This window comes from Salvelinus fontinalis, chromosome 8 (genome assembly GCF_029448725.1).
Source record: "Salvelinus fontinalis isolate EN_2023a chromosome 8, ASM2944872v1, whole genome shotgun sequence".
NCBI lineage: Eukaryota > Metazoa > Chordata > Actinopteri > Salmoniformes > Salmonidae > Salvelinus > Salvelinus fontinalis.
This window is the reverse complement of record NC_074672.1, coordinates 24,713,573-24,728,153: the sequence shown is the minus strand read 5'-3', so window position 1 is coordinate 24,728,153 and position 14,581 is coordinate 24,713,573. Positions and strand designations below refer to the sequence as shown.

General features: G+C 42.3%; 2 protein-coding genes across 2 annotated transcripts; both read left to right on the top strand.

The window, feature by feature from the left end:
* The first annotated feature begins 2,120 nt into the window (after nt 1-2,120).
* LOC129860319 (organic solute transporter subunit alpha-like) lies at nt 2,121-5,019 on the top strand. Its single transcript, XM_055930642.1, has 7 exons — nt 2,121-2,439; nt 2,852-3,003; nt 3,106-3,179; nt 3,310-3,465; nt 3,697-3,808; nt 3,890-4,142; nt 4,298-5,019. Exons 1-7 carry the CDS (start codon nt 2,373-2,375, stop codon nt 4,720-4,722), a joined length of 1,239 nt encoding a protein of 412 aa, XP_055786617.1. The 5' UTR covers nt 2,121-2,372; the 3' UTR covers nt 4,723-5,019.
* Nucleotides 5,020-6,262: 1,243 nt separating this feature from the next.
* Nucleotides 6,263-11,281, top strand: LOC129860934 (histone-lysine N-methyltransferase SUV39H1-like). Its single transcript, XM_055931865.1, has 6 exons — nt 6,263-6,338; nt 6,970-7,115; nt 7,578-8,240; nt 8,459-8,605; nt 8,943-9,072; nt 10,109-11,281. Exons 1-6 carry the CDS (start codon nt 6,320-6,322, stop codon nt 10,240-10,242), a joined length of 1,239 nt encoding a protein of 412 aa, XP_055787840.1. The 5' UTR covers nt 6,263-6,319; the 3' UTR covers nt 10,243-11,281.
* The last annotated feature ends 3,300 nt before the right edge of the window (nt 11,282-14,581 follow it).

Below are 14,581 nucleotides of genomic sequence, written 5' to 3'. Positions count from 1 at the left end.
GTTCCGTGGCCCTACTTAAAATCTAATCAATGAACGGTTTATTTGGTAATGGGAGGTAAAACACACCCTTGTAGTTACATTATTTATTCAACAAGGTGAAGGATTGTACTGTATTTTGCAGCAAATTATATCATTTAAAATGCCAGATCAAAACAATGGTTAGTACATCAAGTATACTGAACAAAAATATAAATGCAACATGCAACAATTTCCATTTGTTTACTGAGTAACAATTCATATGTGGAAATCAGTTAATTGAAATAAATTCACAAAGCCCTAATCTATGGATTTGACATGACTGGGAATACAGATATGCATCTGTTGGTCGCAGATACCTTAAAATAAAAAGTAGGGGCATGGATCAGAAAACCAGTTAGTATCTGGTGTCACCACCATTTTCCTTATGCAGTGCGACACATCTCCTGTGCATAGAGTTGATCAGGCTGTTGATTGTGGCCTTTGGAATGTTGTTGGAGGCGATTTATGGTAGAGAAATTAACATTTATCTGGCAACAGCTCTGGTGGACATTCCTGCAGTCAAGATTGCCAATTGCACTCAACTTGAAACATCTATGGCATTGTGTTGTGTGACACATTTTAGTGGCCTTTTATTGTCCCCAGCACAAGGTGCACCTGTGTAATGATCATGCTGTTTAATCGGCTTCTTGATATGCCACACCTGTCAACTAGATGGATTATCTTGCCAAAGGAGAAATGCTCACTAACAGGGATGTAAATACATTTGTGTACAACATTTGAGAGAAATAAGCTTTTTGTGCATATGGAACATTTCTGGGATATTTTATTTCAGCTCATGAAACATGGGACCAACATTTTAGATGTTGCGTTTATATTTTTGTTCAGTGGAGTTAATCTTAACCACTAAGAAGAGTATCATGCTTATTACAAGTGTTGTGTACAAAGACAATTTTATATAACTTATTGTCTTAATCCTTAAGAGTCTATGCGTCAATCTAATTGACATAATACAACAATTCCCATAAATCTGTCAGTTTTAAGGTAGAGATATCTGTATGGGCTTTTTTTGCATGGGCTGCATCTCAAACCACTGCATCCGCCGATGTTGGCCTTCCGCATCTGCGGTGGAAAGTGGCAGAGCTACAGCACTGTTTGTCAGACCAGTAGACATTGAAAATTGGTCTTCTCACGAAAACGTAGCGTCCGAACGGTTTGGCCGACTAACTAATATGACCACTATATGGAAAGATGAGACTCACAAACACGATGGTGTACTCCGTTTTTCTCTACGACCCCCACAAGCCCCATGGGACTGGTCTAAAATCAGTACTGCCGATGTGCCAACGTCTGTCTGTAGCATCCGAACCGTTTGGGCTACAAACTAATATAACCCACAGGAGGTTGGTGGAACCTTCATTGAGGAGAGCGGGCTTGTGGTCATGGCTGGAGCGGAATCAGTGAAATGGTATCAAATGCATCAAACAAATGGTTTCCAGGTGTTTGATGCCATTCCATTTGCTACGTTCCGACGGTTATAATGAGCCGTTCTTCCCTCAGCAGCCTCTACTGATATGACCCCATATTGGAAAGGGGAGACTTACGAACACGATGGTACTTCTGTTTTGCTCTACAACCCCAACGACAGGACTCGACTGAAGGTAACCCCGGACCAATTATTTTCAATTATGGAAGTATGGAGCTAGTTTTGTACCAACAAAAAAAGGGGTTAAATATGTGTCCAAAAAAGTAAAATATTTCCTGAGCGTTCTTATACTGTATCTCCTGGAGACACTTATTCCTTAATGTTTTTTGATAAAAAAATAATGACTTTTCCATTTATGAATGTGTTATTAAATTAATTTCTATGGGCTATAGTAGTAAAGCCCAAATTCAATATTATATCAAATAATTTAAAACAATTGTTTTGATACCTAGAGGGGTCCTAAAATTCTAAATCAAATAGCTAAATGATACATGGTATGACAACTTTAAAACAATTTATTACGTTAGTTTCACAACCCAGCTTGTTTAGAGCCCCCTCATAATCGGTTCAGAGACAACACAAGTTGACACATTCTAGAGTGGACTTGGCTCCCCATCTGTCGGCTTACCTGTGTTTAGTCAATCATTAATCACTGCTATCAGGAAAGCATCGTTCAGACGACAGGACGCCATCTCAACACGGAACTGACAAGACACTCGCCAAGTGTCCGTCCTCTGAGAATAGAAAAACAAAGTATTGTCCTTTATTACATCAGTCTTTCTATACGAGGTCAGTTAGTTCAAAAGTAATTGTCCCTCCCTAAATTTGAGACCTACTCTAAATTCTGTCCTATTCATAATATGTTTAGGGTTTGTGGTGTTTGTTAGTGGGAACTGTGCTCTCTGAGAGGATGAGGAGAGGAGTTAACTGCAGCTGGTTAGGAGCAGAGATCCCGCTGTCCTGGGAGTTCTTCAGTGGTAAGACCAGCATTTATGCATTCACATGAACTGTATGGGCTATGTTTTTGAGTGGCCAGAGAATTTGCAGTCATTGGATCTGATACATATCAAGTTTTGTGTGATAAACGTCCGTGCTTGAAGACACCAAGATGTTCTTTCTATGCCAAAAACAGCACAATGCTTTTTCAATGCTTTGTCTATGTGCAATATTGGTGTTTGCTGTCTTAGATTCTGAGTGATGCTAACTGAGCCATTCTTTGCTACACCAACCCTGCTAATGTGTTGGGGCATTTCCGCCTGAGACTTACCTCACACCAGTGTGTCACCAGTGTTTATGATAATGTTAGCTCTATTTTTGTTTTCTGGGAACTGTATGTGTTGTATATGATTTGTCCCACCACAAGTCATTGTGTTGTGCGTTTGTACCCAGTGATCAAGGATGAGCTATGGCTGTTTCTCATTCCTGCTGGGTTCGCTGTGATCATGCTGGCCCTGTTCCTAGAAGAGGTGGGCTTCTTCCTGCGTCACGTCCCCTACTCCAGACGCCGGCGCCTCTACCTGTGGATACTGGGCATGTACCCGGTAAAGGGACCTCTCATTTTTGCCACACATTTCAATTGTTTGGGATAGGTATTTGTACATTTTGTCATTGTTGCCTAACTACACTCATTCTCTTTCGGTCAGGTCTTTGGCTTAACCTCAATCATTGCGCTGTACGTTCCTCGCTCCTCCTCACTATGTAGCTTCATAGCTTCTCTGTAAGTATTGAGTACAACCTCTTTCTGACCATCACTTTGTTTTGTGTACTAATTTAAATTGTTCACATCATTCTGGGCTAAAACTTCCATCAGTAAAACTATCTCTCCTTATGTCATTCTTGCTCTGAAGGTACCACTCCATTACTTTGCTAAAGTTTATGGGGCTCATCACAGACTTCTTTGGGGGTAAGGCCCGCATGCTGGAGATCTTAGCTGGAGAGCAGGTGTCTCCGGATCCGTTCCCATGCTGCTGCTGCTGCTGCCTCCCTATGATAGCCATCAACAGGTACTTTATAACTGGGTGTCCTCCTCAGTGTGCGCATCCATATCGTGATAATGATAGATTCATAAGATATGGCCACATCGCAATAATGATAGATAAACAATATTGCTGTAATGGCCCCATATCGCAATATTGATAAATGCACAATATATCACCATAATCTCCCATGTTGCGATAATGATAAATGCACATATATTGCCGTAATCACCCTGCCCACTACCTCTCCCTCCATAGGACCAGCCTGGGATGGATGATGGCTGCTGTGCTGCAACTGTCTGTGGTCAGAACCATCCTGTTCTTTGTCACTCTGGTCCTCTGGACAGATGAGCAGTATGACTATGGAGATGTGAGTGGAATGCATATATCGCAAGACATAATTGCATTGTAACCATTTTTTTTTTAACCATATCCATGCAATTTTTCACAGGTGGATTATGCCAATCCCAATATGTACACGAATGTCATCATAGGCGTGTCTACCTTCTTGTCCTTCTATGGCCACCTGCTGTTTTACAAGGCCACCAAAAAGGCCTTGCCTGGCTATGGGCTGAGGGCCAAATTTGTCTGTATCATTGTAGTGTTGGTGCTGTGTGGCCTTCAGAGTGGAATCCTGGAGACCATGGGGGCCCTGGAGGTGGTGCCCTGCACCGCTCCCTTCTCTGTCCTCATGCGTTCCCAGCGTAAGTGCACTGTGATGGAAGTCCTCCCCCATACATCTCCCTCTCAACATCATCTCCATGTCAATATTGTAACAGTGGAGATACATGTTTATTATTAAAATTATCAATGTGACATTGGTGGTAACCTTTTCTGTTTTATTATCTTCCTCTCTCAGTAATTTACCACTACTCTGTGATTGTGGAGATGTTCTGCATATGCCTCTTTGCCCGCCACACTTTCCGTAAAGTGGAGCCTAGTCTAGAGGAGGACTTTGGGCTGGAGGAGAGGCCCCCCAGAGGCATATTGATGGAGAAGGCGGTTCAGACTGAAGACGTGGTGCCACTCAGGGAGAACCCCTGGCCTTGCTGGGGCGGCGCCGGAGTCTCCAATCCCGACTGTAGTAGTGACAGCAGTGAGGACAGCCTCTGTAAAGTCGAACACGCCCCTTTGGATTGTTTCCCTTTCCCATTTCAACCGAGACGTCAAAAGACAGTGAGGCCAGAAAACATAACTGATGAAAGTGGCACTTTGGAGTTGCCCAAACTGACTGTCACTGCTGACATCAATGTTGTAGAGTCTAGAAATGTTACTGTTGTATGACAATATGGAATGTACTGTCCTGGAATCTCCTGGTGGGAAGACAACATAGGGGTCACCTCCAGAAAATGGAAGAAACATACCTCACCGCTTGAGGTACTACCTTAACCAGTTTGTTCCTTTTTGCGTATATTGACTGAGACTCTGGCTCTATCTATTCCTTAGCTGAATGAAGATGGTAGCTACTGGTGTGATAGGCTGTCATTTTTTTCCCACACAGATTTTCTCCCTACTTTTTATACTCTACATTTTGTTTTGCAATGTTCTCAAAAAGCCAATAAACTCATTTTTAAAACGCCAGTTGCACAAATATTGCATATTTATTAATCGGTCTCTGTGTCTCTAATGCCGTCTCTCAAAACGTACAAAAAATCTTTGGAGTTTGATATGAATTTGATTACCTTCATGGGTTAATGTAATGTTCAATTCAAAGTAAGCACTAATATAATCTGTTCTCATAACTGCCCCATGGGGTAGATGATATTGGCTCCCTATGAGCTTCTCACACCACATACATAGTAGGCCTCTGGCCTAGCCTTCCCTCTGAAGTGCCTTGATACCAAAGATACACTATATATACAAAAGTATGTGGACACACCTTCAAATTAGTGGCTTCGGCTGGTGTATAAAATCGAGCACACAGCCATGCAATTAACATAGACAAACATTGGCAGTAGAATGGCAGTGGTAGGCCACACAAGCTCACAGAACTGGACATTCTAGCTGATGTTGTGCTTCCAACTTTGTGGCAACAGTTTGGGGAAGGCCCTTTCCTGTTTCAGCATGACAATGCCCCCATGCACAAAGTGAGTTCCATGCATAAATTGTTTGTCGAGATTGGTTTGGAAGAACTTCACTGGCCTGCACAGAGCCCTGACCTCAACAGCATCGAACACCTTTGGGATGAATTGGAACGCCAACTGCGAGCCAGGTCTAATCGCCCAACATCAGTGCCCGAGCTCACTAATGCTCTTGTGGCTGAATGGAAGCAAGTCCCCGCAGCAATGTTCCAGCTTCTTAATGGAAAGCCTTCCCAGAAGAGTGGAGGCTGTTATAGCAGCAAAGGGGGGGACCAACTCCATATTAATGCCCATGATTTTGGAATGAGATGTTCGACGTGCAGGTGTCCACATGCTTTTGGTATGTAGTATTTTTGGTATGTACCATGTAGTGTACTGTAGGTCGGTCTCATATTGTCAAATATAATGTCAAACAAATATGAAGTAGTTTACGCTGGCTACTGTAACTCCCCCAGGCATGTAGTAAGAGCCACGTTTTGAAACAATGTGTCTACTGTGACCTCTTAGTGATACACATTTTTCCAATGGTTTAAATAATAAATAAGAATATACATTTTTTCCCCCAAAATATTATCTGAACATTAGAGTGAGAAAATGCATATTATTCTCTTTCCATACCTTGCTGACCTTGCAAAATAATCACATCCTTACAAAGCTTCGCTTGCAGCAACAGTTTTTCTTCTGCTCCAATAGAAATACCACTAGAATATGCTCCATCCAATCAACAGCATGAAACAGCTGCTTCCTCGAAAGTCTTTCCCCCAATCGAAGGATTGTTCCATTTTGGCGGTGCGGAAAACATGGCGGAAGATTTGAACGGTAAGGATGTTGGGAAGTTAATACATGTATATTTGTTGTGTTTTGAGGTTATTGTGGCTGTTTGAACTGATCAAATGTAACACTTAATTATGTGACCTTTAATACACGCTTGTCATGGAATATTTAGCATTGATAAAGCAATAACAATGACATTGAGTAGACAGCTCTATCTGCGCACTTCGATTGTGTGGTCTTTTAAAAAATAAATTGTAGCGGATAACGTTTTAATTAAAAGCTAAACGAATGCATACGGATATCGAATAACTAGTAACTAAACTAGCCAAAGAAATGATCGCAAGCTGCATGGCACGATAAAGCGTAAATTCGAGGAAAATCGGCCCGGTTTTCAGACAGCCATAGTTTCTTGCAAACAACGGAGAACTTCATAACCCGCCAAAACACAGACCTCGTTGAGTAGCTAGTTAGCTAGAAATGTCTGGCAGTGTCTGCAAGCTGTCTTGCAAGCGTTTCACATAACCCGTTATCCTGCACAATTCCAAATTAGAACAAATAACAATATGATAAAGCTGAATATATTTAATTGTTGCCTTCTAAACCTAACGTAGTTGGCAGCTACTAGCTAACGTAACTTAGCTAGCTAAACATGGTGGCTACAATTACAACATTGCAGGTTGCAACGTATCCTGCAAGCTGTCTTTGGACGATCTGCAGGCTGTCTGCCGCCGGGAAAGGCTCCACTGTAAAGAACTACAGGTGAACAAGCATAACATCGATGACTATGAGGTTGAGTACCTCTGTGACTACAAGAAGTCTAAGGTGAGTGAATTAATTCACAATGGGTCTATGAAGGCTGGGACAAGTCCTCCGTAGAGTTATCTCGAGCATTGCAACTGTCAGTTGGTGTGGTTCCTTTAACTTTTGGTTTCATATGGATACTGAGATAAAGAGACAGCAGTCAACAGTTACAGCACGCAATGACTACATCAAGCTTGTAACTCGACACATTTATGTTGTGCACTTGCAGTTTGTTAAAAGTGGCTCCAAAATGACTACATTATTTACCATTAATTTATATTAAAGCTGACAGTCTGCATTTTAACCTCATAGTCATTGTACCATTTAAAATCCAAAGTGCTGGAGTACAGAGCCAAAACAACAACAAAAATGTGTCACTGTCCCAATACCTTTGGACCTCACTGTAAAATGTACCACGTTCAATATAATTATTTTGTGGCTTAATACGCAATCCAAGTCATGTGTCCTTTTGTCATCTATCAGGAGCAGGAGTTGTACCTGGTCAAATGGAAGGGTTTCCCTGAGTCGGCCAACACTTGGGAGCCCCGCAAAAATCTCAAGTGCAAGAAGCTGATGATTCAGTTCCATGAGGACATGGAGCGTGAGCTGAGGCGGCAAAAGAGACGGACCACCTGTCCCAAGCGGCTGGACAAGGACGTAGCCTGGATCCTGGTGCAGAAAGCCAAACTCCGCCAGAGGCTCCAGCACTGGGAGGCCGACCTGAACAAGACGCGCAACCACCCAGGCCGCATCTTTGTCCTGAACGAGGTGGACCTGGACGGCCCACCCAGGGACTTCACCTACATCAACACCTATAAGGTGGGCGAGGGCATCGTGCTCAATGAGATGGCTGTTGGCTGTGAGTGTAAGGACTGCTTCAGTGATCCGGTCGGAGGCTGCTGCCCCGGGGCCTCCCTCCACCGCCTGGCCTACACTGACAAGGGCCAGGTGCGAGTGCGGGCCGGGGAGCCCATCTACGAGTGTAACACCCGCTGCAGCTGCGGGCCTGACTGCCCCAACCGAGTGGTCCAGAAGGGCATTCCATTCGACCTGTGCATCTTCAAGACTGGGAACGGCCGAGGCTGGGGCGTGCGCGCACTACAGCACATCAAAAAGAACACCTTTGTCATGGAGTACGTTGGAGAGGTAAGTAGTATAAAGTATTAGCCAATACTTTAGGTAAAATGTATTGGCCTATGTCAACTGCATTTACCAGAATGAGCTATTCTGTCATGAAAATGTATAAATTGGATTGGAGTAATGGACAAAGAACATTAGACAAACGTTGTGCTCGTGCTATGTTTTACTATTACGGGTGTTTGTGAACAGTTTCTGAAGTGGTGTGTGTGTGTATGTTTGTCAAGATCATCACATCGGACGAGGCGGAGAAGAGAGGACACCTGTACGACCGGCAGGGCGCCACCTACCTGTTTGACCTGGACTACGTGGAGGATGTTTATACAGTGGACGCTGCTCACCATGGCAACATCTCCCACTTTGTCAACCACAGTGTGAGTGGCACATTATCATATATGTTTACCTTTCAAAACCTGAGGCATACCTGCAGAGTAGCCAAAGCACCATGTCATACCTTTTTGGTAGTAATATATTTTGGTATTCTAGGTGCAAGTGAAAGCAGTCGCATCATAGACACAGCAGAATGGAAGTGGTTCAACTCATGGATGTTATAGTATTGCACTCTAATATGCTTCCTCAAATAGAGCATGAAGTGCAGCAAATTTATCTATATTATAAGCAGTAGGCTATTCTGAAATAAAGCATTAACTGCTGTAATGTGATTTGACCTTAAAGTATTGACCTTTAAGTTGTCTCTTCTCTGTTTTGCAGTGCAACCCCAACTTGCAAGTATACAATGTGTTTATAGACAACCTGGATGAGAGGCTCCCGAGGATAGCTTTATTTTCAACACGCCCCATCAGGGCAGGAGAAGAGCTCACTTTTGACTACAAGATGCAAAGTAAGTGTGAAGTTTCACTGCCTGACATGTAGGGCTGTGGCGATACTAGTATCAAGATATTCTTTACATTTCAAAAATGAAAACACAAAGCAGACCAATCGCTTTGGTCCTTTAAAAACCTGCTATATGTTAAATATATAGTGTGTTATAACTTAGAAAATAAATACATGTGACTCTGGATGACAACATAATGATGTTTGTTTCCAACATTAAGGCTGTTTTCCTAAAGAAGGTAAATCTGCTTCGTGTTTTGTTTACTTGCCACGGTACTAATAAGTATCGCGATTCTGGTTTCGTCCCAGCTCTACTAGCATGACCCCAACATGACAGTTTACACATTAAAGGTAGATAATACAGCTACTGCTACTAATATCAACTGAAAGCAACAAGTCACTTGATTTTCCAACAGTTGATCACCATGTGGGTGATTCTTTCGAGCAGCAAGCCCACAGCACGATAGGTAGTGGATTTATCAACTTCCAATACAGCATCGGCTGGAAGCTATCATGAGCCTCTATTGGTAATTGTGCCGCAATATTGCTGGAGATTTGCATAGAGTTCAGCTTTCTCAATTTTTTTTGCATCGCTCTCTTCGCTTTGCACATTTCACCTTTCTCATTGAAAATGAATAGGCTCTGTCATTTTGTCATCACCTATCACTGCTAGTGGGCATTGCAGGTAACTTGCTATCTACTTTCACTAACTATAAAGGTGGGAGTGGGCACCAAATGTGTCATATTACCTAAACTCGGTCCTTTCAGGGCTAGGTAGGCGAGTGCAATTGGGAAAACCCAACTTTTTTTTGTACTACAGTAACACATGAATTACATTGAATTATACAATTTCAATGAACACTGGACACTTCAACATTAAACTTTATTTAGCGTTTCACTCTTGAGTGTGTTTGATGCTTTGATTTTCATATTTGGCTTGTTAAGCAGTTTGACAATTATGTGGTGCAGGTGAACTAACCATAACGCATATATCTCAGATATGCTGTCTTGGCTGAATTTGACTCTTGACATTGTCATTGCAGTTGATCCAGTCGATGCAGAGAGCACGAGGATGGACTCAAATTTTAGTTTAGCGGGACTCCCAAGCTCTCCCAAAAAGCGGATTCGGGTGGAGTGCCGGTGTGGATCTGACACATGTCGGAAGTATCTCTTCTGATATGGATTGTAAACGGAACATCAAAGCTTGAACAGACACTGTGTAATATTTCGGGGAATTATGTTAATTGTACGGCTTTATTTGTATTTGTCAATTTTTTAAAATCTTTTTTATTTTATTTTTTACTTTCATTAACTTTTAAGCCACATTGGTGCATTGGGTGATATCAAAAGAGATATGATAAATTTTTGTAATTTTTTTTTATTTCATAACTTCATTTTAAATGTCCCCAAATGTATCTAGTATGTTGGTAAACCATTTTAGTAAAACAATGGCCAATATGACCTAAATGAACCAGCTTAAACATACATTTTACACACCTGGATTTTAGAATTTCTTCAGCGCTTACATATCGGTAGTGCACTTGTCAGTCTGTACATTTTGTCAGTGTTTGAGGATTTAAAATCTCGACCTATAAATTCAGTGGAACATAGTCATTGCAAATTCTATGGTGCCCAGTCATTTTCACTAGCAGTTTTTCCTGTCTCAAGTTTATTGAGCTTCAAGCCTCGTTGGTGGAAAGAAACATTAAAAGGTGTACTTTTATACTGATATGCTTTCAATGACTGTTGAGAAAATTATTAAGTTGCAATTCTTCCCCAGTTGTAGATAGTGCTGTATGTTGTCCTGAAATAATGTTTAGGAATTTTGTGTACCTCCAAACTGTCCCAGTGCTTTTTTTGTTTTTGAATTGGCCTACTTTTTCTTAAATGTGAATGAATCCCCTCTGACACTCCCGTTTTGTTGTCCTACAATTGGTTGTTTGTGAGCTGCAGTATAATTTCACAATCCACACCATGAAAAAGCTCTCCATGGTTTAACCTATTTGTGAATCAGATGAGAAATGTCCTTTATGTGGAAGTCAATATTATTGTTCATGTAGTAATGTGATGGCCAAACAAAGCTGTTCCTTTTTATTTTATATTTTCCTTAGTCATTTATATTTAACTGTCTTTTATTCACGTTCATTTTTATCAATGCAAATCTTTTTTAAGGTTTACAGCCAGCAAAAACATTGTAAATAAAAGTTTTAATCTGATTTATTCTTCTGGACAATATTTAGAGTGGTGCAGCACTAAAAGTGTAATGTAAATGTAGCTGAATCAAAATGTAAAGTTTACAATTCATTTGAGTACAACCTCAACACCACTAGATGGTGCAGCTGCATTCCTATGACTTCACATCAAATCCCCCAATAATATGGTGCTGCTACAGTGAGTGTACAAAACATTTAAGAAACATTCCTAATATTGAGTCCCCCTCTTGTCCTCAGAACAGCCTCAATTCGTCAAGGTATTGACTCTACAAGGTGTCGAAAGCGTTCCACAGGGATGCTGGCCCATGTTCACTACAATGCTTCCCACAGTTGTCAAGTTGGCTGGATGTCCTTTGGGTGGTGGACCATTCAAATTTTATTTGTCACATACACATGGTTAGCAGATGTTAATGCGAGTGTAGCAAAATGCTTGTGCTTCTAGTTCCGACAATGCAGTAATAACCAACAAGTAATCTAACCTAACAATTCCACAACTACTACCTTATACACACAAGTGTAAAGGGATAAAGAATATGTACATAAAGATATATGAATGAGTGATGGTACAGAACGGCATAGGCAAGATGCAGTAGATGGTATTTAGTACAGTATATTCATATGAAATGAGTAATGTAGGGTATGTAAACATAAAGTGGCATAGTTTAAAGTGGCTAGTGATACATGTATTACATAAAGATGGCAAGATGCAGTAGATGATATAGAGTACAGTATATACATATGAGATGAGTAATGTAGGGTATGTAAACATATTAAGTGGCATTGTTTAAAGTGGCTAGTGGTACATTTTTACATAATTTCCATCAATTCCCATTATTAAAGTGGCTGGAGTTGAGTCAGTATGTTGGCAGCGGCCACTAAATGTTAGTGGTGACTGTTTAACAGTCTGATGGCCTTGAGATAGAAGCTGTTTTTCAGTCTCGGTCCCTGCTTTGATGCACCTGTATTGACCTCGCCTTCTGGAGTGAACAGGCAGTGGCTCGGGTGGTTGTTGTCCTTGATGATCTTTATGGCCTTCCTGTGACATCGGGTGGTGTAGGTGTCCTGGAGGGAAGGTAGTTTGCCCCCGGTGATGCGTTGTGCAGACCTCACTACCCTTTGGAGAGCCTTACGGTTGTGGGCGGAGCAGTTGCCGTACCAGGCGGTGATACAGCCCGACAGGATGCTCTCGATTGTGCATCTGTAGAAGTTTGTGAGTGCTTTTGGTGACAAGCCGAATTTCTTCAGCCTCCTGAGGTTGAAGAGGCGCTGCTGCGCCTTCTTCACAACGCTGTCTGTGTGGGTGGACCAATTCAGTTTGTCCGTGATGTGTACACCGAGGAACTTAAAACTTTCCACCTTCTCCACTACTGTCCCGTCGATGTGGATAGGGGTACACACGAGAAACTGTAGAGTGTGAACCATAGCAGCGTTACAGTTCTTGACACATTTGTGGCCTGCTGGAGGTCGTTTTGCGTGGCGCTCGCAGTGCACCTCCTTGCACAAAGGCGGAGGTAGCGGTCCTGCTGCTGGGTTGTTGCCCTCCTACGGCCTCCTCCACGTCTCCTGATGTACTGGCCTGTCTCCTGGTAGCGCCTCCATGCTCTGGACACTACGCTGACAGACACAGCAAACCTTTTTGCCACAGTTCGCATTGATGTGCCATCCTGGATGAACTGCACTACCTGAGCCACTTGTGTGGGTTGTAGACTCCGTCTCATGCTACCACTAGAGTGAGAGCACTGCCAGCATTCAAAAGTGACCAAAACATCAGCCAGGAAGCATAGGAACTGAGAAGTGGTCTGTGGTCACCACCTGCAGAATCATTCCTTTTTTGGGGGTGTCTTGCTAATTGCCTATAATTTCCACCTTTTGTCTATTCCATTTGCACAACAGCATGTGAAATGTATTGTCAATCAGTGTTGCTTCCTAAGTGGACAGTTTGATTTCACAGAAGTGTGATTGACTTGGAGTTAGATTGTGTTGTTTAAGTGTTCCCTTTATTCTTTTGAGCAGTGTAGTTGTCCTGACATTAAGTATTAGCACTAGCTCAAATGGCAAAAATATGACATGTCTCTGGGTGGACAGTTATTTTGTTCTATCAACATTTAGACAGCAATACCTGTATCTTCCATCCCAGTCTTTTAGTAAAGAGTAGTGCTTGTCCCTCTATGTCTCACACACAACACACTCCTCCCTCTCTGTCCCTCCACTGCCTGTTCTCACCTCCCACTCTATCAGATGAAATCACCAGGCCGCAGCTCCCTCCGCTCTTGGCTCAAGGATATGTATTGGAGCTCTTTTTAGTCAAGGCTGTATAGGCAGTAACTGGCATTAGTGAGCACAGCACAGGGCCTTTTCCCTTCCCCTCTCAACGTCAATGCAATGGCACCAATACACACCATTTCTATTGACACGTCAAGGGTCAGGAGGCTGCTCCGTGTTAGCTATCATGGACTATCATATCTCAGTCTTCAGAATCTTCTGGTCAGGCAGTTGGCTCTGGTTAGCATTAGCTTTACTTAGGAATTCAGATGTCTGCAGCATCACCAGAGCCTGGGGCAGCAGGACACCCATGGGGGACTGCGTTAGGTTAGGTGTCTGCTGGGTGAGAGGGCAATTCCTGGGACCCTTATTGAATTGGCTGGATTTATGGAGGATCAGAGATGGAAATGGAGAATAAACCAAAGCACCCAGATTGCCCCTGTCTGGAACAGGCATGTGTGAGAACAGGGATTAGATTATATGAATGGACTGACTAGAGAGTTGTTTTCAGGTTGCTCATCAACGATGTTGAGCAACCTGTATGAGGATATATGACAAATATGAATTCTCTAAAGAACCATTAGAAATATCTAGATTTGTTTAATACTTTGGTCATATTGAAGAAAATATATAAATTATTTTAACCTTTATTTAACTAGGGAAGTCACTTAAGAACAAATTCTTATTTACATTGATGGCCTACCCCCGGCCAAACCTGGACGAAGCTGGGCCAATTGTGTGCCGCCCTATGGGACTCCCAATCAGAGCCTGATGTGATGCAGCCAGATGTGATGCAGCCTGGATTTAAACCAGGGACTGCAGTGACTCCTCTTGCGCTGAGATGCAGTGCCTTAGACCGCTGTGCCACTATGTACAGGTATGTCTATTTAATTTCAAGCATGTGGGGTAGCATCAGTTGTAAGTTCATTTGAGGGGAAGCTTCCCAAGTTTGATGCCAAAAGTTGGTATAAAGGAAAGATGACATCAAAAGTTGAAACATAGTTTATCATAATATTACGGATCTGCGAACTGATCTTGAGC